Source organism: Clarias gariepinus, chromosome 25 (assembly GCF_024256425.1).
Source record: "Clarias gariepinus isolate MV-2021 ecotype Netherlands chromosome 25, CGAR_prim_01v2, whole genome shotgun sequence".
NCBI lineage: Eukaryota > Metazoa > Chordata > Actinopteri > Siluriformes > Clariidae > Clarias > Clarias gariepinus.
Window position 1 is genome coordinate 20,782,215 of NC_071124.1, and position 21,790 is coordinate 20,804,004.

A 21,790-nucleotide genomic window follows, 5' to 3' on the forward strand; every position below is an offset into this window, starting at 1 on the left:
CGATCGTTTATTTATTTATATCTGCCTTTACAGCGTACAACTACACGCAAGTTGGTGTTTGTTCGGGCAGTGTGAATACAACAGCATTTCCTAATTTATGCAGTCAAACGTGATAGCCTTAAATGCTGTGAAATCGTAGGATATGTTTTAAATCCTCATATGCTGTTTTGACACTGAAAACTTCAACTTTAGTAGATGCTTAACTTACCAATGGCTAGATGCAGCCGTCTTGTTCTACTGTGCTTAGGGGCATCATATCTTTCGCTAGAAAGTTAGAAATGGCCCTGGTTATATCCTTGCTCCTTTTGGAACACCAAGGTGTTTGGGTGATGCTTTTTAAGGTGATAGGTTGGTTGTGTTGCCAGGCTTGGTTTTCACAAACCGAAGACATATTTTACAGATCGTTTTAATCTGTGCCTCATCATTTTTCAGATAGCCAAACCACTTCCATATAACGGAATTCGTGCTAGAATGTTTGGATAGATTCCATTCTTTTAATAAATTAAATAATCATTAGGAACGCATATTTCGAGAAAAGGGATCCGGCGACTTGCGGCAGCTGCGCACGGCAAGCTGTGAAAATACCCTTCATTACTTGTAGTCGTGTTTCAGTCTGAAGTATTGTGTGTCTACTGAAGCCGAAAATGTGTTATCTCTCTTAGGCGCCCATTGACAGCAAGTGACAGAGCTCATAAACCTGTCGAGCTCAAACTGTAAATATTGATATGTATTTATTCTTCATTTTCTTCTTTCCTTCAATAATACTTATTTAACTGCGCTTTCTTTATTCAGTATTATTATTATTATTATTAGTAGTGTTATATAGTAGTAGTGCTCCGAATTTATTATTACTGTTATTATTCTTATTATTATTGTAACGCACCTGTGCGTGTGTGCAAAAGGCGAAGTACAACAAACAATACAAAAATATATGATATGTTAGCCTAAAACATTATTGTTTTATTGTGTTTATGCGCTTTAAATATACACTAAAAAATAAACACTGCCTTGTGAAAGCGAGAATTACAGAGAATTGGGTAGTTTTTGTGTAACCCAGCTGCTGGGTTAAATTTTGGCTGATCCCTCCCCCAAAGTTCACCGGTGTATTCAGTGGCTGTATCAGCTTCGTGTCTTCTCTTGAGCTCCCACACCGCTGATGACGGTTCATCCTCCTCATACATTTAAGGGAAAATGACGTTAAATATAAGGTCTGTATACACATGTTCACTCACCTAAGTCACATATGACTAAAAAATTATCAATATATGTAATATTAATTATTGTTATCATGTTAAGGTTAACTTTCAGGCTGGTATGAGGTATGATAATTTAGCTGTCAATAGCTGCTAGTTAGCCAAAGAACCCCACCTGTGTATGAAAAAATCGGCTAAGATGTCTGAGCTTTTTAGCTTTCTCTGTAGAATGTTTGCAGGGTGACGAAGATGGTGAAGTAATGAATGAACGCTAAACTGTAACTGTAGTATTAGCATGACACAGGCATTTAGTTAGGTTGCTAGCGTTAGCAATCACATTAACATTAGAACTTTATTAATCTCAATGCTTGAGACAATAAAATGCTGGGGTGTTAGAAAAACACTGATCTTACAAATATACATACCTGCTAACCCTCCCGATTTTCACGAGCTAGTAATTTACTCCCGAGTTATAACAATATTTTACACCTTTCCCCTTTGGCGAGTATGCAAATAATCCTTAACGAAAGTTGCTTGTGACTCAGGCTAAATTAACTATCAGTCAACTATAGGAAAAAGTACCACAGCTGTACAAATAACTACTAAAAAAAGTATTAATATTTGGATGATTGTAATGTGCCAGTATGTCACCAGCTATGACAATGCATTTTCTTGGTAATTAGCTTAAAATCAATGCAGATCACAAAATCAACTAGTCTGACTTAAAAATATATACTATATATATACGAGCTTTAATGACCAGCGCTGCTCTCAGGCTTTCGTCATTCTGGTGGGACAGGCTCTGGAGCAATGCTCACTACTTGGGGCGGTTGATGTGTGCTTCAAGGCATTTTATATTTTTGACATTAACTATCCAAAGCAGTGTGCTCCTGTAGAGGACTTTTTGTAATGTTGCTTTAAAATAGCGAGGCCTACTTGAAAAGTCATAGACAGTGTTTGTATGTTAAAATGAGACCAGGGCTGGATAGTTTTGTTCTGCAGAAAAGATATCTGAAGTCACAGAGAGATCCTGCTCTGTAGAAGCTGCCTCAGCCTATTTGTGTTAATACTCCATTCTGCCCTTGTGAGTAATAGTATAGTAATGATGTCGCTGTTGATTATCTGCTCTTGTGCTTTTGATAAATAAATGTTTTTTTCTATGAACATTTAATAGGGTGTTGTTTATTGCATACAGTATATGTATGTATGGTTTGCAAAACTTGGAAGTTTTTTTGTAATAGACCAGTATATCAAAGTAATTTAACTGTTTTATAGACATGGGTATTGTCATGTTTGCGGATCTTGTGTCGGCGTGGCACAAATGCAGAGGCAAAGAGTGACGTTTTAGATGTTCTCTTAATTTAATGACAAAGCAAAACAAAACTGAAACAAAACGCTAGAGTTTGAGCACAACAGAATTCCCTACTTTAGTCATACTAACAGTAATAATAACTACCACAACAAATGCTAGATGCCTGACTGAACCTCAGTCAGGCTATTTATAATAATTCACTTAAATACTCTCCTCGGTTCAGGTGATTGCTCCCCTCACCTGGCCGAGGTGCAGTATGGGACATGAAGTCCAACTCAAACTAACCTACAAACATAAACATAATTAGTGCGCGTTTGGCGCCCTCTAGGGGTTAACCCTTACAGGTTTTAAAAAAAAATTATTTTTTTTACAGATTCACTGTAAAACATGAAAATAGTAAAAACCTATTTGTGAGGTAGAATTAACTCAACATTCCAGTTAAAATGAACCAACATCTGGGTAGAACATTTGACCAATTTATGTGGTAGAATTAACCCAGCATTATAGTTAAATATGACCCAGCATTTCGGTTGTATATTTAACCCATCTTGCTGGGTTAAACAAATAACCCATTTTGCTGGGTTAAATTAACCCAGCATGTAGTTGGTCCGATATTTACCCAGCAGCTGGGTTAAAAACAACCCAAACGTGTTTTTTTTTTTTAACCCAGTATTTTTTAGAGTGTATTACTACTAATACACTCTAAAAAATACTGGGTTTCTGTAAACCCATTGTTGGGTTGTTTATGCCAAAATGGACAAAATTCTGTGTTATTTCGGGTACTTTAATAACCTTATGGGCCAAAAACAGATGAAACTGAGAAAGACCTAAGCCATGAGGAACTGGCTCACGTCTGGATGCATTAAAGAGGTACAGTGTTTTCCTGGCAAATTTTATTAAAAGCTCATGAAGGGATTCAGTTCTGTGGTGGCATCAATCCCCTCCCTCAAAAAGAAGAGGGTCAGTCCTACCGTAGCTGATAAGGCCATTCAGCAATTGAAGCCACGTTTCTCTTCTGCCCCCATCCCAATAATTAAAGATCTGGCAAAGCCGTTTATTGTTAAAGTTGACACTTCTGATGTAGGTATGGTATTTTCTCATCACCTTAGCCCCACAGATTCGAGGTATGACTAGGTCACTGAGAAATCTGGCGTTTAAGAGGGCCCTGGAAGAATTGTGACACTGGCTGGAAGCGGCATAACACTTTTTTCTTATTTGATCATGAGAACCTAAAGTACATCCAACAGGTTAAGCAGCTACTGCAAACCTTTTTTTTTTTTTTTTCATTTTGATTTCACTCTCACATTCTGAAGCTATTAGCAATTTCCACATGTATTTAAGTCATATTGTTGTCATGCTGTGAGCTAAGATTGGTTATTAATACGTCACACTGTGGTTAACATGAGCAAAGTTGTATACTGTATCAGCTTGTAATATCTCTGCTTGACTTCTACAGTTACTGGTAAACATTCTACTAGCCAATGCCTAGCGGGTGTCTGTGTGCACAAATAAAATGTCAAATGAGAATTAGGCTTTTGAATTTTTTTAGTAAGTCTTGTTAAATCACCTGAGGCAAAAATAGAATTTAACAGTTTCTACAGCTGTTTAATCAGAAACTTGTGCTTACTTAATTTTAAAGAACACTACACCTCTGCTAATAGCATATTAAAAAGTAAAATTAGATATCAGGCCCACGATGCCCGAGAAACAACCTCCTTTTAAACGTCAGTAAGACGGACTTAAGTGGACTTCAGCACTAAGCAGGAGCGGAACTACCAGACCCCCGTCATCAACGAGGGCCCAGTGGAGAGCGTGGAGAGCTTCAAATACCTCGGTGTTCACATCACGCAGGACCTGTCATGGTCCTGTCACATCAACATTGTGGTGAAAAAGGCCCGACAGCATCTCTACCACCTCAGACGCTTGAGAGACTTCAGACTGCCCTCTAAGGTACCCAGGAACTTTTACTCCTGCACCATAAAGAGCATCCTGACGGGAAACATCTCAACCTGGTTTGACAACAGCACCATGCAGGACAGGCGAGCTCTACAGAGGGTGGTGCAATCAGCAGAGCGCACCATCCGCACCGAGCTCCCTGACCTGCAATCAATCTACAGCAAGCGGTGGTGGACCAAGGCCAGGAAGATCGTGAAGGACCTCGAAATTCGCCTGCTGAGAATTTTTTTTTTTTTTTTACAATTTATATTGGAGCTGAGCAGCTCCTTCAGTGACAGACTGTTACATCCTAAGCGATATTGGAGGTCTTTTCTCCCTGCTGCTATTAGATTGTACAATCAGAGTTGCACCACTCACAGTACACTTTTATTATTACTGTGATACACTGTTGGTGCAATAATACTGTTGTTACAATGCCTTAAATACAATATATTAAATATAGGTACATTATTTTACACTATAGTTAGAATATCTTACATTTTCGTGCAATACTAACTTTGCAATAACATTTTGTTTTAAACTGTGCAATATTATATTACCTAGTAATATATACTGAAAGTACAGTATAACTACTGTATTGTTTTCCTCATTTTTTGTATTTATTTACTGTACTCTGTATAAATATTTGTTTTTAATAATGTTTATTTTACTTTTCTTTTGTGTTTATAGATGGAACTGTCACTATTTTATGCTTGCACATTGTTCTTTGCTGCTGTAATGTAGAAATTTTCCCACTGTGGGACGAATAAAGGTATATCTTATCTTATCTTATCTATTTACTTACTGTTTACATACACTTACACCGGTGGTGGCACATTAAACACATGTTAAACCTTAAATAAGAAAACAAATTTACAAATGTGTAAAACTGGATAAAACACCATGATGGCTGAAAAATGTTTAACATGTTTTTCAAAAAAGGATTTGTGTTTGTTTGCACTCACATTTTGCCATCACTTTTAGGAAATGCAGTCAGAGATGATGGTGTGGGTGAGAAATTATTAAAATTAGAAATGTGTTAAGATGTTCAGTTGGACTAATTCTTTAAATATGGACATCTGATGGACTACCTGACATGCGCTTTGAGACAGATCTGTTAAAAACATAAAATAAAAATTAGAAATTAAGGCTTTACCACTTTACTTTATTCATAAGATCACGGTTTATGCAGTTCTGTTCCTTTTTTTATATACAGAATTATATAGAGTGGCACGGTGTTGTAGTGGTTAGCACTGTCGTCTTGCACCTCCAGCGTCTGGGTTTAATTTCCGGCCAGGCTCGATTCCCGTCTCTGTGTGCATGAAATTTGCATGTTCTCCCTGTGCTTGGTGGGTTTCCTCCGGGTACTCTGGTTTCCTCCCACAGGCCAAAGATATGCAGATTAGGCTAATTGGCGTTCCCAAATCGCCCATAGTGTGTGTGTGAGTTTGTGTGCCTTGCGATGGAATGGCACCCTGTCAATCCCTGTGCCCCGCCTCCTGGGATAGGCTTCAGGTCCCTGTCACCTTGAATACAGATATATAGACGATGAGTGAGAGTGAGTAAGTGAGAATTATATACAGTAAATATATCAATTCAATTATAATCGAATAAAACAAACACAATATGATCATGAATACAGGAACAATGGCTAGGACTAGGGCTAAAACTAATTACAATCAAGTTTTATTAGCCTTTGAGTGTTCTTATAAATATTAAAGTTCCTCATGATTAGACTTGATGCAAATACTTTATTGTCACAGTAAGTATTGAAATGTATGTCCCTTTTGCGAAATTACTATGTCACTGCACTCACACACTCTTTAATCCTCTAGCTGGTGTGTAACTTTGCTGCAGTCTGTCAATTTGAATATTTATTTTAATAATTATTTTTTTATTGTTGATCAGTTAATCAATAATAATAATAATAATAATAATAATAATAATATAATAATAATAAAGTTCAACAATAGTATGACTGTTTCTATTATTGTTTCTTCTTTATACCTTCATGTAGCTGTAAATGTATGTCAATATTAACCAGATTAAGCTAATATTAGATAGGATCTAATTAGCCAAAATTCCAGTGCAGACAACTGAACAATGGGTCTTCACTTCACAGGTTAAAAGATATTTCTAAATAGTCATTGCGTTTCACTGGAGCATAAAAGAAATGGAGCTTTAAAAAAGGACGGCATCTTATTAATAGGTCAGCAGGCTATTTAAATTTTAATTTAATCAATAAATCCTTACTATTATATAGGTTAGTAATCTGTAAAAAAATCTTTGTACATTTTGTAAATTAATCTAATATCATTTTTGCAAGTTATACATGTTTTGATAGTACAGTAGATGTTTTAAAATGGTATCAGTTTTTAGGTTTTAATAAATATTGCAGAGTGTTCCGAATTGTGGAATTTTGTCGAGGGGAGGTACCTTAACTTCGTCCACAGACAATGGCTGTGAAAATATGAATGTGTGCGAAATTGTAAGTGAGGCATGAGAGTGTGAAAAGATGAGTGACTGGGTGTGTCTTACTGTACGCTCAGCGTGTAAGAGGTGGCAGCTTTGGACAGTTTCTTTGACAGAGATTATAATGAAATGAGCTCAGTTTTAGTCTCATGTGTTGGCCAGTCTGTGGTGTTTCTGTTTGACCACAAAAAGATGTTAAAGAGTATTAAATGATGATGTCTATCCAGGTTTTCCCACAATAAATGCAGACAAATATTTATTCACTTTCACTGAGCTAGTGTATCAGATTTACTACAGTTTAACTATTAGTCACTGAATTAAGGCAGGCTGTGGTTTTAGACTACATAGTAAAACTTAGCAGGAAGAGGAAGTGCTTAAGACACTACAGACACAGTAACAACTTTACAGAGAAGCAGGACACAAAGAAACCTCACATTTTATTTAACATCAGAGCAAATCTAACATGAGCTGCTTTTCCATTTTCATTCTCATAATTTCAAGTAAGTACATTTCTCATGTATTCTTATATTTCACATGAATGTACAGAGTAAACCACTGATACATCAAAAACCTAAAGTATTTATATGATGAATAAGTAATTTATTAACCATCAGTACAATCTTGTTTTGATCAAATTATTTGTAGTAATTGTAGTGTTTTTCTGTTCTGTTTTCTGTTCCTGTTCTGTGTGCAGGTGTTGCCAGTCAGGCGTATAGACATTTAAGTGTTAAAAATGAAACATCAGTGACTATACCATGTGCTTATGATAAGAAATATATACAGCATAAGAAATACTGGTGCTCTGGGACACACTCTGGTACCTGCTCAATTCAGGCGTATACCAGTCAAACAAAGGGGAGACTGACAGTGACTGATAACCCAGCTGAGAGTCTCTTTACTGTGACTATGAAACATCTGAAGACAGGAGACACTGGATGGTACTGGTGTGTTGTAGAGATAGATAGAGGGACTGATATTAGTGAATACCTTTATATCACAGTGAAAGGAGGTGTGTATTAAGATACCTGCAAATACTAATTAGTGTGTTTAGTATTGCTTTTATTGATTATTAAATATAATTTGAATAATACCCTAATTTAAATAATTATCTTTATATCTTTATATCACAGAGAAAACAAGAATTAAGTTACAAACTGTGAATGATTAGTGCATTCATCACAGTTCTTATTAATCACAGATAACTGACTCTATATTTGTGCTCAGATCCTGATCTGTCTGTAAATGAGAGCAGAGTGAGAGGTGAGGAAGGAGGCAGCGTCACAGTCCAGTGTCTCTACAGAGAGGCATATCAGAACAAACAGAAGCAGTGGTGCAGATTCAAAGACACAGACTGCTACACATATAAGAAAAAAACACCCCAGAATTCAGCAGTGCAGCTCAGTGATGATGGGAAAAGATCCTTCAGTGTGGAGATGAGAGGACTGAAGAAGAGTGATGCTGGCTGGTACTGGTGCAGTGTAGGAGATCTGCAGGTTCCTGTTCATGTTAATGTCAGTGATCCACCTCCAGGTATCATCACACACACTATGGGCACCAAAAAAGGGTGGAGGATTTGTAACATTTTATTGGATGACAAGTTGCAGAGTATGGTATCTACAATTTACAATTAATTAATGTTCTTTCTTTCTTGTGGCAAAAAAGGTAAATAATCCAATAAAACATCCCCTGTACCCCCCCTTTACTTTAGTTTAAATGGTCCAGCTCCGCCTCTGTTCCACATAATATAGTGGAACCTTGAATTCAATCAAAATTTCCCCATAAGGAATAATGAAACTCAAATTATTCAATTCATAACCCAAAAAAACATACAATAAATACATTAAAAATAATTAACACAAAATATAAAGTAAAAATAAAACAAGTAACCCGCACTTTACCTTTGAAAAAAGTGAAAAAATCCCGACAGATAAGTGTTTTTGTTAGTGTGTGTGTGTGTGTGTGTTTGTGCACCCAGGCACTGTGTAACTGTGTGTTTGTGGACGCTCGCTAAAGTAAGAGAAGAGGAGGAATAAGACCCTCCCCTTTCCCTCTTCTTGTCTTACACAGTAACACTTTCTCCTCTCTTATTTGAGTTTTACACACACGCACACATTAATGGAAACAATGTTTTATCAGAAAAAAATAACAAGGAACATCGCTAATCACACTTGAGTAAGCGCACACTAATGGAATCACTGCTGTAAAATAAAAATGAAACAAATTAATCTGCACTTTACCTTTGAAAAGAATCGCGATAGAGCAGTGTTTCCGTTAAATGTGTGTGTGTGTGTGTGTGTGTGAGAAGGAGAGGTGTGCCTGAAGGCGAGAGGAGCGGGGAAGGAGCATGCTATCTAATGACGCGTGTGCACACACACAAAGTGCAGTACAGGCTGACACAGAGAGAGAGAGAGGGAGTGGATTTTTAACCTCGCTAATGAGACTTGCTCTTGCTTTACACACGCACACACACACGTGTGTTATAAAAACAGTACATGAGCGGGTGAAAGGACGACTTTCATGTACACACACATAGAAACACAAAATAAAAGATGTGGCGTGCGCCCAAATCTAATATCGCTCCTCGCTTACTTCTCGCTCACTAGCAGGTGTGCGAAGGAGTGGGGCCGCGGAATTAGGCACGGCTGGTGAGCTATCTTCGTTGGTGATCCTGGGCTTCTCCCCACGCTATAAAACAAAGCTGGGATTGTAGCTCAGGATTGTTGGGATACTTTTTCCATGGAAAGCCGCCAGATGTCAGAGAGGACTCCGGTCTGAGGCTGCGTCGACAGAGAGCTGGGAGGGTCTGGTCCGGGCATCGCCCAAGAGCAGGGCCAGCAAGAGCAAACCGTGCAGTTGCTGCTGTCCACACGGACCCACGCTAACACTCTGCCTGCCTCCACCACTCACCAGCCAGTGGCATTGCCCACCACACCATTCCTTTCTTTTATTTCCATCCTCAATCCTTTAACCCTTTACTTCCCTATTTACATCATGGGTTGAACTTATTACAAAATTTTATTTTAAATTTTTGCTCATCTTGCAGAACGCTTGCAATCCGTGTTACTTGCTATCCGAGGTTCCACTGTAATGTTTGCACAGTGTATGTATGAATCTGGCATGTACACAAAATGCTAAAATTTTAATCTGGTTTTCAGTAAAGAAACGCATAGTTACATAACACTGAAGGAGAAAACAACGTGGTGACAACACGGCAAAATGTCTAGTTTTAAATTAACACTCTAGGGCTCAAATGGAATCTGAAATTGTTAAATCAACACTCAGGCTTTTAATATAATTTGCTTACAGTCAGTGTATTTATGTTGGCGTGTGTCTATTTCTTTGTGCAAAGAAATTGATTAATTTCATTTACACCTGATGATTATATAATAAATGTGGTTGTGGTGTATCACTACTTCCCCAATAAAAGGAGTTACTATTTTGCTGCTTAATTTACAATTTGTCTTAAACTTGGAAAATGCATGTGATTCATGCTCGTTATATCAATTAATTCTGTCCTGCTGTGCCATCCATTGTAGCTTTTGTGAGTCTGACATCACTCTCTCCCCAAACCCAACTCGCAGCTTAAAAAGATAAACAGTTAAAGTTGACAATAGTTTCAGCTCAACACTTGGCTTTGTCAAGGTTGGGGTCCTTGTACAGTATGTCTGACTTCCAAGGAGGCCGGAGTCTTTAGTTTTGTGTAGAGTTTCCTGTATTTAAGAGATACTGTGATAAAAACTGATTTGTAATGAAAAAACGATGTCTTTCTTCCTTAGTTTTGACAACGGCAGGTACATCAGTGACTAAAGAAATAAACACAGCACTGACTACAGCAGTGACTACAGCAGTGACTACAGCGGCGACTACAACAGTAACTACAGCAGTGACTACAGTGAACACAGCCACTAAACAAGCCACTACATACATGTAAGCAGAAAAGCATTTATTGAAGCATGCTGTTGTCCTCTGCAGTTTTGCAGATTTTTAGGGACCTAGCCATAATTCTCTATGTATTCTTCATGTAGGGGTTGAAAAAGTTTTGCCTCTTCCTGATTTATTATTATTTTTTGCTTGCTTTATCAATTTGTTTTCAAACAAAATGTAATATTACACAAAGATAACCCAAGAAATACAAAATGCTGTTTTTAAACGATGATTTCATTTATTAAGAAAAAAAAAAACGTGCCAAACCTCTCTGGCCCTGAGTAAAAAAAAAAAGGACCCCCTTGCTACATCATGAATGAACTTAGATTTTTGGAAAGAGTGAAATCGCCACATCCGGACCTGATTATCGCTAGATTCAAGATTAAAGAATTTTATGTCACATACATGGTTGTACAAGTACAACAGTAGTGCAATGCAATGCAACAAACTCCAAACTGCGCAAATAAAAAGTGTGTACTGTATGTACAAAATAAAAAGCAAACCGATCTAAAGAAATTCAATAACAGTTAATAAGTAATAAGTTCCAGCCTTAAAACCATTCGAGTTACGAATTTATAAACAGATATGAACGGACCTTACATATCAAATAAATTATTTATGTATGAACTCTTTTTTTCTTACATGTTGTGCTTCCTACAGGAATTATTTCTCACCCACAGCAGCGCATGTGACAGCAACGTTTAGCAGTGAGAAAACCATTTGAGTTCAAACACACACACATATTCTTTTGTTAAATCTTGTAATCTGATTCACCAAATGTAAAAAAAAAAAGTGCCTCCTGGAAGGGGTTCCACGGCCCCTGCGACCCTAAATTCAAGATAAAGTGGTATAGACGATGAGTGAGAGTGAGTGAGTTAAAATAATGGTGATGAAGGAAAACAATATCTGCAATTGAAATTCATGTACATTTTGTGTATCAAAGATTCAGTGACACCTATGTCATACAAAAGCACTTGGAATGGTCTAAGTTGTTGGAGTAACCCGTTCCCGTATTCTTTCAGGAGCACAGAGAATATAGCTGTGGTGCTCGCTAATGTCACCTAATAAAATAAATAAAAAATTGAAACATTCTTTATATTTTGGAACATCTATAAAGGTACCATCAGGGAGAATTACTGTGGATAGTTGGTCCAGTATTAATTATTAACATTCCTCCTGTTGTGGACAAATGATGTGCTGAATGTGCAGAAATGAACTGACATAAATTTGTTTCTTTTCTGATCATTTCGGGAGCCGACTTCCCATCACACAGGTACAAGCATGATTTCACAGCACATGGTGTAATATATACTGTGGTTAATCCCTTGTTTGTTCTATGTTTTAGAAAGCCAGTGAAGTTCTGTACTGCACACAACTGAAAGCTGTGATCTGTGATGGACTGGCACCTGTCCAGGGTATACCCAACCTTGTGCTTAAAGTCTCCTGGGGCAGGGTTCAGGCCGCCACGCAACCCTGTACAGGAGAAGCAGCACAAAATATGAATACAGTATGAATAAATAATGAAAAACTGGTAGTGTTTTATCTCAGATTTGATTTTGTCAGAAACATTTGAAAAGATGAGATCAGAATCCCACACTGTCCCTTACAGATCTATCTATCTATCTATCTATCTATCTATCTATCTATCTATCTATCTATCTATCTATCTATCTATTTCATAATTTACATTCCTAGGCAATTTTCTATTTAAAAAATATACTACTTTCATTTCTTTGCTATTGCGTTACTGATTTGTATAATGTTTGTGTTATGCTTCCTGTTTCTGTTTATCTGACATGCAAAATTGCTTTATAAAATATTCTAAGACTTGACTGATTACAGGATGCAAGGGCCGAAATTTATTAAGATATATCTGGGCAGATTCCCAGCAAAATGAGAACTAAATTATTTTATTTAAATAAAATAAAATTATTTTTATTTAAATCAAACAAGAAGTGTTGCGAACGATTTTTCTTGCACAAGGTGATAAAAACCAAACATTTATGATCAAACAAAAATATTATGTTAATGTGAGGGCTCACCACTAGAGGGCACTGTGTGCTCGCAGTCTTCTTCTTGTAGTTTTTGTTTGTAGACTCAGTTTCTCAGAAGGCACCTCGGTCAGATGATGAGAGTGCTCACCTGAACCGAGTTAGCTCATTACACTAGACCTCTTATAAATAGCCGTTCGTTCTGGGAAACTGGGTCGAGCATTAATAATAATATGAGTTTGTCATGTGGGCATTTAGTTTTGTTTGTTTTATATTTAGTTTTGTAGTGCATGTTTGAGTAAAGAAGGCTCTAGTTTTGTTATGTTTCTGTTCGTTTATTGTTTGACTTATGGAGCTGTTTTTGTTAGTTCGTCTCTTGTCTTATGTAAGTAATGTTTAGTGTGTCTCTAGTGCCTATGTGTAGGTCCTTGTATGTGTAGGTCCTTGTAGGGTTAGCAACTTAAGTGTTTAGCCATTAGCGGTTTTAGCCTCCAGTAGGCTTAGCCTCTAGTCCGGATTGGCCCCTAGTGGCTATAGCCTCTTGTGTGCTAAGCTTCTTGTGTATTTGTTCCCCATGTAGCTTCAGGTACTAACCCATTTAGATACTAACATGTTTAGATCATCAACCATGTCTACAATAACCAGATTAACTACTAACCTCACTAACTACTAACGTTCAGTCATTAGTCTCTCCCTGTCACCGGTCTCGTCTAGTCTTTGGTCTCTCCTGTCATTGGTTAGTCTCGTCTCTAGTTTGTCTTGTCATTGTGTAGCTTCAGCTCTATGTTTTTCGTTAAGCTCTGAGCCTGTGTTTCGCTTGAGAGCCTGTGTTTCGCTTGAGAGCCTGTGTTTCCCTTGAGAGCCTATATTTATTTAAAGAGTCTGTGTATCGGTTAAGAGCCTGTGTTAAGAGTTTGAGTTCTTTGTTTGTTTCTTTGTTTAATCTCTTTATTATTCTCTGTTGTGGTTTATTATATTATTAAAAAGACAAATTCTACCATCATCCCCTCTGCGCCTATGCCTGCCCATTTTAGCCCACAGCAAGTAACATCAGCCAATACCACCTACAGCATGATGGTTAAAATAGTTTTCTCAACCTCAGTGTGAATTTTGTGTTATTTTGAAAATGCCAAAACTTCACCTTTTCACAGTTTTGTTACAATAAATTATATCAGACTTTAAAAACCACATTTAGGAAAAGAACCACTGTTGAATTGTTGGTTTTAAAATATAAATACTACTGAATTTATTAAACTAAAATATTTACTCTGAATTTACTTGTATGTGCACTGAATTTAACTTGAAGTTCTCACAAGTCTATTTTAAACTGGCAAATTTCAAGGTGTAGATTTCAGTATATTTAATTTAATATTCTCAAGTTTAGAAAGGAACATTACATGCCTAATATTTAAAAAAGTATATTTAATGCATGCTATTTCATAACGTTTCATTTAATTTTGATCTAGAAACTGAACTCAACTCAAATTTCAAGTGTTAAAATTCTTTACTTTTTTCTTTTCCGTATTTGTCACACTTTAGTGTTTTAAATAATCAAACAAATTATATTGTACTGTACAATGATTACCAAAGTAAATACAAAGTGCTGCTTTTAAATGATTTCATTCTACCTCTTTCACATGGCTGTGGAGGAATTTTGCCCCACTCTTATTTGCAGAAGTGTTTTATTTTAGCCACATTAGAGTTTTGAGCATGAATAGCTTGTTTAAGGTCATGTTGCATCATCTCAATGAGCCAATCAGAGGTGGTCTTGCTGGTGTATTGCAGGGCGTTGTCCTGCTGCATTACCCAAGCAAGCTTGAGCTTAAGGTCATGAACTGAAGCCTGGCCTTTCTCCTTCAGAGCACAGAATTTTCCTAAAATGCTGTGTTAGTTTTATGGCATCGACGTTGCAAAAAGTTCACCTTTTGTCTCATTAGGCCAAAGAATATCTGTCAAACGTCTTGGGGAGAATCAGGATATTGTTTGGAAAATGTGGTTAATAAATACAATAATCATTTAAAACCTGCATTTCATATTTACTCAGCTTATCTTTCTGTAATATTAAAATCTGAATCATTTAGATGAGACACAAGGAAAACACAGTGTGACAAATACCTTATGCACAAAATAATTCAGAAATAAGCAAATACTTTTTTAATACTGTGTGTGTAAGAGAGAGAGAGAGAGATGTTGAAAAAAGTGAAAGCTACAGTATAGTTTACAAGCAAGTGTTGAAGTTAACAGGAAGAGGAGCTGCTTGAGGTCCTACAGACGTACCAAAAATGTTAAGAAACAAAAACACACTAGAGATTGTAAGTAAGACTCTGACAAATCAGTTGAGATTCATAAATATTACAAATCTTATATTAATATGTCCATAGCTTTTTTTTTTTTTGTATGTATAGTTACATATGAAGGACCTGGAACAACCACATGATTAAATAACAAAATAATTAATTTAAGACCACACATTATGAAAATGACTAATATGGTATATAATATGATGTTAACTAAAATAGTATAACATCATATCACTATCAGTAAGGGGTTCATTAAATGGTTGCCATTAAAGTTTGTCAGTCAATAAATTAAAACATACTGTGTTTTTTAGACTACAGCTTGAAGTTAGTATGAAGAGGAACTACTTGAGGTGCTAAAAACAGACTAGCAGCATGCAAGGAAAGTTACCATAAACTCCTTAATGATTTCTACATAGAATCAATTGCCAACCAAAGTACACTTGAAGAGGAGGAAGGCTTGTGAGTTTTCTGAGAGTAGTATAATATAGTATGATGGATAAGTGCCGGTTCCTTGAGCCTGGAGAGCATAAACTGACTCCACTGCTGTTTCCATGGCTTAGGATCTGTCAAACAGTCACTATGAAACTGGCACTGGAGGAAAAACCCTGCAGAATCAAATTTTACCCCATCATAACCTCTTGATGAGATCATTAATCTCAGTGAGGAAAGAGTTTGAGCCTTGTGTGTTTTGTAATATTTGGAGGAAAGGTAGGATGCAATTGCAATCGATGGTTTATTTAATAGGAGTTTAAAAAAAAATATAATGATAAAATCATGAATACAGGAACAATGGCTAGGACTAGGGCTAAAGCTAATGACCATCACGTTTATTAGACTTTCAGTGTTCTTATAAATATTAAAGTTCTTCATGATTAGACTCGATGAAAATACTTACAATACAGTAAATATTGAAATGTATGTCCCTCTTTGGGTAACTGCACTCATACCCTCTTTAAAGTGCCCCTATTATGTCATTTGAAAGGTTGCTAATATTGCTTAATGAGTCTCTTAAAACAGTTTTACCTGTATTCAAGGTCAAAAAAACACTTTAGTTTTCTCCAAAAATAGATAAAATTTTACTCTAAGTCTAAATGATTCGTAAATGACTCATGTGAAGCAGTTAGAAAAATCAGTCTGTCTAAACCCCTCCTTTTCGTGAGCCCTCACTGCTGTGATTGGTCAGGTGGTGCGTTCCTTTATGATTGGTCGACCGCTATAGCGTGTGCCGGAAAACTAAACACCCTTTACCATAACTGAATGATGGCTCTGGAGACCCGTCAATACATAGAAAAGATGGCGTCGGTTTTACCGTATCAATTTGAGCCGGAGTCTGCCGATAAAACGGTTAAAGCGGCACATCGACAGAAAACTGTTTAGCTAGCATGACTTGAGCAGGACATTTCTCAGTGGTAAGTGTCATATGTTAATGTTAGATGCATGGGCGCACCTGATGTGCATATGTGTGTGCGATGCATTTTTCCCCTCGGGGATTGCCGTAGAAGGGCAAGGGGCATGCGCACTTCGCGAGTGTTAAGTTCAGTTTTGGTGAATGGTGGAGAATAAACTGTTAAAAAGGATTTCATGTGCTCTCGTTTTTATTGTTTTTTTTTTATATTACAAAGTGTTTAAGCGAACCTGGCATGAACCAGTCACATTAACAAGAGTGTGCTAACATTAATTGTAAGATGGCGGGCAAGTTGTTCACGACGTAAAACGTGGGCGGACATTATTCAAATATTATTCATATATATTATTCAAAAACTTCATTTATCATGCACTGTCAGCATCACAGATAGTTTGCAGATAGTTTATGTTTACATACAGCTACATGACACTGCATGAAATATCATATTTGAAAAAGCATAATAGGGGCACTTTAATCCTCCAACTGGTGTGTAACTAACTTTGCTGCGGTCTGTTGATTTGAATATTTATTTCATTTTATTTTATTGTTGATAAGTTCAATAATAAAAATAATTATAAATATTAACAAAAAAGTTTAACAATAGTATGACTGTATTCATTATTGTTCCTTCTTTATACCTTCATGTAGATGTAAATGTATGTCGGTGTCAACCAGATTAAGCTAATATCAGATTCGATCCGATTAGCCTGAAATCCAGTGCAGAAAACTGAACAATTAGTCTTCACTTCACAGGTTAAGGTTTTTTAGGTTTTAATAAATATTTAATATAAGTATTAGACTTGCTCATGTTACCATGGTAACGCAAAGAGAAAGTGAGGGGGAAGTTCCCTTAACTTCGTCCACAGACAATTGCTGTGAAAATACAGTATGAATTTGTGAGAAACTGTAAGTGAGACATGAGAGTGTAAAAAGATGAGTGATTGGGTGTTTTACACTCAGCATATAAGAGTTGGCAGCTTTGGACAGTTTCTTTAAAAGAGATTATAATGAAATGAGCTCAGTTTTAGTCTCATGTGTTGGCCAGTCTGTGGTGTTTCTGTTTGACCACAAATGGATGTTAAAGAGTATTAAGAGTATTTATAACAAGTGTGAAGTAGCATTGACCTTATGAAGTTATCTACAGTATGGCGCTGACATTGTGGTGCAAACTTTAGGTTAGTTTAAAATGAATTAAAAAAACTAGAAGTAGAGCTCAATTATATATACACCATGTGTCCAATTTAAATAACAGCTAGAATTTATTAGCCTAGAGACTTGCCTTTAAATTACATCTTTTCACAGAAATTTGAATAAGGAAATTAAAGTAATTAATCTGTGAATCTGAAACAAAAGCATCCAGCATGACATATAAGATTTTAACAACAAAATGTTTATTTACTGTTGTCAAATTGGGCTTTTTTGTGCAAACCCTTGGAATTGCAGTGTATCAGATTTACTACAGTTTAACTATCAGTCACTGAATTAAGGCAGGCTGTGGTTTTAGACTACATAGTAAAACTTAGCAGGAAGAGGAAGTGCTTAAGACACTACAGACACAGTAACAACTTTACAGAGGAGCAGGACACAAAGAAACCTCACATTTTATTTAACATCAGAGCAAATCCAACATGAGCTGCTTTTTCTTTTTTATTCTCATAATTTCAAGTAAGTACATTTCTCATGTATTCCTATATTTCACATGAATGTACAGAGTAAACCACTGATACATCAAAAACCTAAAGTATTTATATGATGAATAAGTAATTTATCAACCATCAGTACAATCTTGTTTTGATCAAATTATTTGTAGTAATTGTAGTGTTTTTCTGTTCTGTTTTCTGTTCCTGTTCTGTGTGCAGGTGTTGCCAGTCAGGCGTATAGACATTTAAATGTTAAAACTGGAGCATCAGTGACTATACCATGTGCTTATGATATGAAGAAATATATACAGCATAAGAAATACTGGTGCTCTGGGACACACTTTGGTACCTGCTCAATTCAGGCGTATACCAGTCAAACAAAGGGGAGAGTGACAGTGACTGATAACCCAACTGAGAGTCTCTTTACTGTGACTATGAATAACCTCCAGACAGGAGACACTGGATGGTACTGGTGTGTTGTGGAGATAGATAGAGGGACTGATATTAGTGAATACCTTTATATCACAGTGAAAGGAGGTGTGTATTAAGATACCTGCAAATACTAATCAGTGTGTTTAGTATTGCTTTTATTGATTATTAAATATAATTTGAATAATACCCTAATTTAAATAATTATCTTTATATCTTTATATCACAGAGAAAACAAGAATTAAGTTACAAACTGAGAGTAATTAGTGCATTCATCACAGTTCTTATTAATCACAGATAACTGACTCTATATTTGTGCTCAGATCCTGATCTGTCTGTGAAGGAGAGCAGAGTGAGCGGTGAGGAAGGAGGCAACGTCACAGTCCAGTGTCTCTACAGAGAGGCATATCAGAACAAACAGAAGCAGTGGTGCAGATTCAAAGACACAGACTGCTACACATATAAGAAAAAAACACCCCAGAATTCAGCAGTGCAGCTCAGTGATGATGGGAAAAGATCCTTCAGTGTGGAGATGAGAGGACTGAATAAGAGTGATGCTGGCTGGTACTGGTGCAGTGTAGAAGATCTACAGTTTCCTGTTCATGTCAATGTCAGTGATCCACCTCCAGGTATTATCACACACACTATTGGCACCAAAAAGGGTGGGAGATTTGTCACATTTTATTGTACTTTAGTTTAAATGGGTCTAGCTTCGCCTCTGTTCCACATAATACAGTGGAACCTTGAATTAAATAAATACCTTCGAAAAAGTAAAAAAATAATCCTGACAGATAAGTGTTTCTGTTAGTGTGTGTGTGTGTGTGTGTGTGTGTGTGTGTGTGTTTGTGCACGCAGGCACTGTGTAACTGTGTGTTTGTGCGCGCTCGCGCTGTGTATGTGTGTGTGCAGCTAAAGTAAGAGAAGAGGAGGAATAAGCCCCTCCCATCTCCCTCTTCTCATCTTACACAGTAACCCTTTTTTCCTCTCTAATTTAAGTTTCACACACATTAACGGAAACACTGTTTTATTGGGAAAATTAACAAGGAACATCGCTAATCACACTTGAGTAAAAATCAGTAAAAAAGCTGTAAAGTAAAAATTAAACAAATTGATCTGCATTTTACCTTTGAAAAGAATCGCGATAGAGCAGGGTTTCCGTTAAGTAAGTGTGTGTGTGTGTGTGAGGAGGGGGGAAGAAGCACGCTGTACAATGACGCGTGTGCACACAAACAAAGTGTAGAGCAGGCTGACACAATAAGAGAGAGAGAGAGAGAGAGAGAGAGAGAGAGAAAGTGGATCTTTAACCTCGCAAATGAGACTTGCTCTTTCTTTACACACGTGCACACGTGTTATAAAAACAGTACATGTGCGCATAAATGACGACTTCCGCGTAAACACTCATATAAACACAAAATAAAAGATGTGGAGTGCACCCAAATCCAATATTGCTCCTTGCTCACTCCTCGCTCACTAGCTAGACGGCCTCTTCTTCTGCAAGTGTATAAAGAAGTGGATAAAAATCCCCCTTTTCCCGTAAGACCACGCCTTGTGTCCGTGCTTTATAGTGCTGCCTGTACAACATGGGTCGAACCCATTAAAAAATGTTTAACACACACATGTGTTGGTCACAGTGTTAGTAGCTTGGGCTCAAATGGAATCTGAAAGCGTTGAATCAACACTCAGGCTTTTAATGTGAATTGCTTACAGTCAGTGTATTTATGTTTGTGTTTGTCTATCTCTATGTGCAAAGAAATTGATGAGTTTCATTTCCACTTGATGATTATATACTGTAATAAATGTGGTTGCTGGTGTATTACAATTTCCCCAGGAAAGGAGTTATTAATTTGATGCTTAATTCACAATTTGTCTTAAACTTGGAAAATGCATGTGATTCATGCTCGTTAAGTCAATTAATTCTGTCCTTCCGTGCCATCCATTATAGCTTTTTTGAGTCTGACATCACTCTCTCCAAACCCAACTCTCACTAATAGCGAGCCTAATGACACTCTCTCCCCAAACCCAACTCCCAGCCAAAGAAGAAAAACAGCTAAAGTTGACAATAGTTTTAGCTTAACACTGATCTAACTAGAGGGCCAACAGTCTACAGATTGTCATTTTATTCACGTTCTCAGCTTCATCCAGCAACGTCTGGTTGGTTGAGATAAAATCTTGTAGACCTGCTTGTAGAAAAATCTTGTAGAAAATTAATAGCACATGTTTTTAACTGTGAACATTATTTTATAGCTCATGTAATGTACTGTATAGATATTCAAAAGAGCTTCAGTACCAGCTTACAAAATAATGTTAATCCATGCTGTAAAAGCTTTAAATGGTTTGGAACTTGGTGTGTTTAGCTATGACAATTAAAAACAGCTGGCTTTGTCAAGGTCTGGTCCCAGTTTGCTACAGTAGGCTTTCAATGAGCCCAAAATCTCTAGTTTCACACCTGCACGTACTGATTCTTTATTTAGGAAATGATGTGATGAATTATTTTTCTTTTTTTTAGTTTTAACAACAATGACAACAACAACGACTACAATAACGACAACAACACCGACCACAACACCGACTACAATTCCGACTACAGAACTTACTACAGCAGTGACAACAAGAGTGCCTACAACCAGTGACCATGATCCAACCATTAAATCCAAGTAAATAGAAAAGCATGCTGTTATTTTATGCAGTTTTGCAGATATTCATGTTTCTCTGTATTCTCTATGCAGGTGTTCTCAACTTTTGGGTCTTGACTCAAAATGAGAGCTATCCCAGATCATAAGATATTTAAAAATAATTATATTTGGTAGAGTGCCATGAAAAATATTTGCCCCTTCCTGATGTTTTGCATATTTGTTTGCAATTAAATGATTCAGATTATCACACAAATATTTTTAATATTACACAAAGATAACCCAAGTAAATACAAAATGCAGTTTTTAAATGGTGATTTAATTTATTAATGTAAAAAAGCTGTCCAAACCTACCCAGACCTGTGTGGAAAAATAATTGTTCTTTTGTTCTTTTTGATCAATGTGACTTTTATGAACTGGAAAATTTTGTAAAAGTTACTTCCCACACCCAGGCCCAATTACTGCTAGACCTGTTGAATCAAGAACTCATTACGGGCAGCACAGTTGTCATACTGTTAAATTACTTTACAGTTCATTATTATAAACATAAAACACAGTA

General features: G+C 36.6%; 1 protein-coding gene across 1 annotated transcript; it reads left to right on the forward strand.

Annotated features, from left to right (window-relative positions):
• Nucleotides 1–3,339: 3,339 nt before the first annotated feature.
• LOC128513466 (polymeric immunoglobulin receptor-like) lies at nt 3,340–21,259 on the forward strand. Its single transcript, XM_053487214.1, has 10 exons — nt 3,340–3,375; nt 7,567–7,921; nt 8,137–8,442; nt 10,689–10,839; nt 11,497–11,557; nt 13,408–13,413; nt 18,149–18,197; nt 18,392–18,709; nt 18,925–19,230; nt 21,108–21,259. The coding sequence occupies exons 1-10, from the start codon at nt 3,340–3,342 to the stop codon at nt 21,257–21,259; spliced, it is 1,740 nt and encodes a 579-aa protein (XP_053343189.1).
• Nucleotides 21,260–21,790: the final 531 nt, after the last annotated feature.

What these genes read in the sequence shown, in the direction of transcription:
- LOC128513466 (XM_053487214.1), top strand. Translation starts at nt 3,340, where the DNA reads ATGAGGAACTGGCTCACGTCTGGATGCATTAAAGAG. An exon ending in TTATATCACAGTGAAAGGAG is followed by an intron (nt 7,922 to 8,136) that starts GTGTGTATTAAG and finishes ATTTGTGCTCAG; the next exon opens with ATCCTGATCTGTCTGTAAAT. An exon ending in AAACAAGCCACTACATACAT is followed by an intron (nt 10,840 to 11,496) that starts GTAAGCAGAAAA and finishes TGCTTCCTACAG; the next exon opens with GAATTATTTCTCACCCACAG.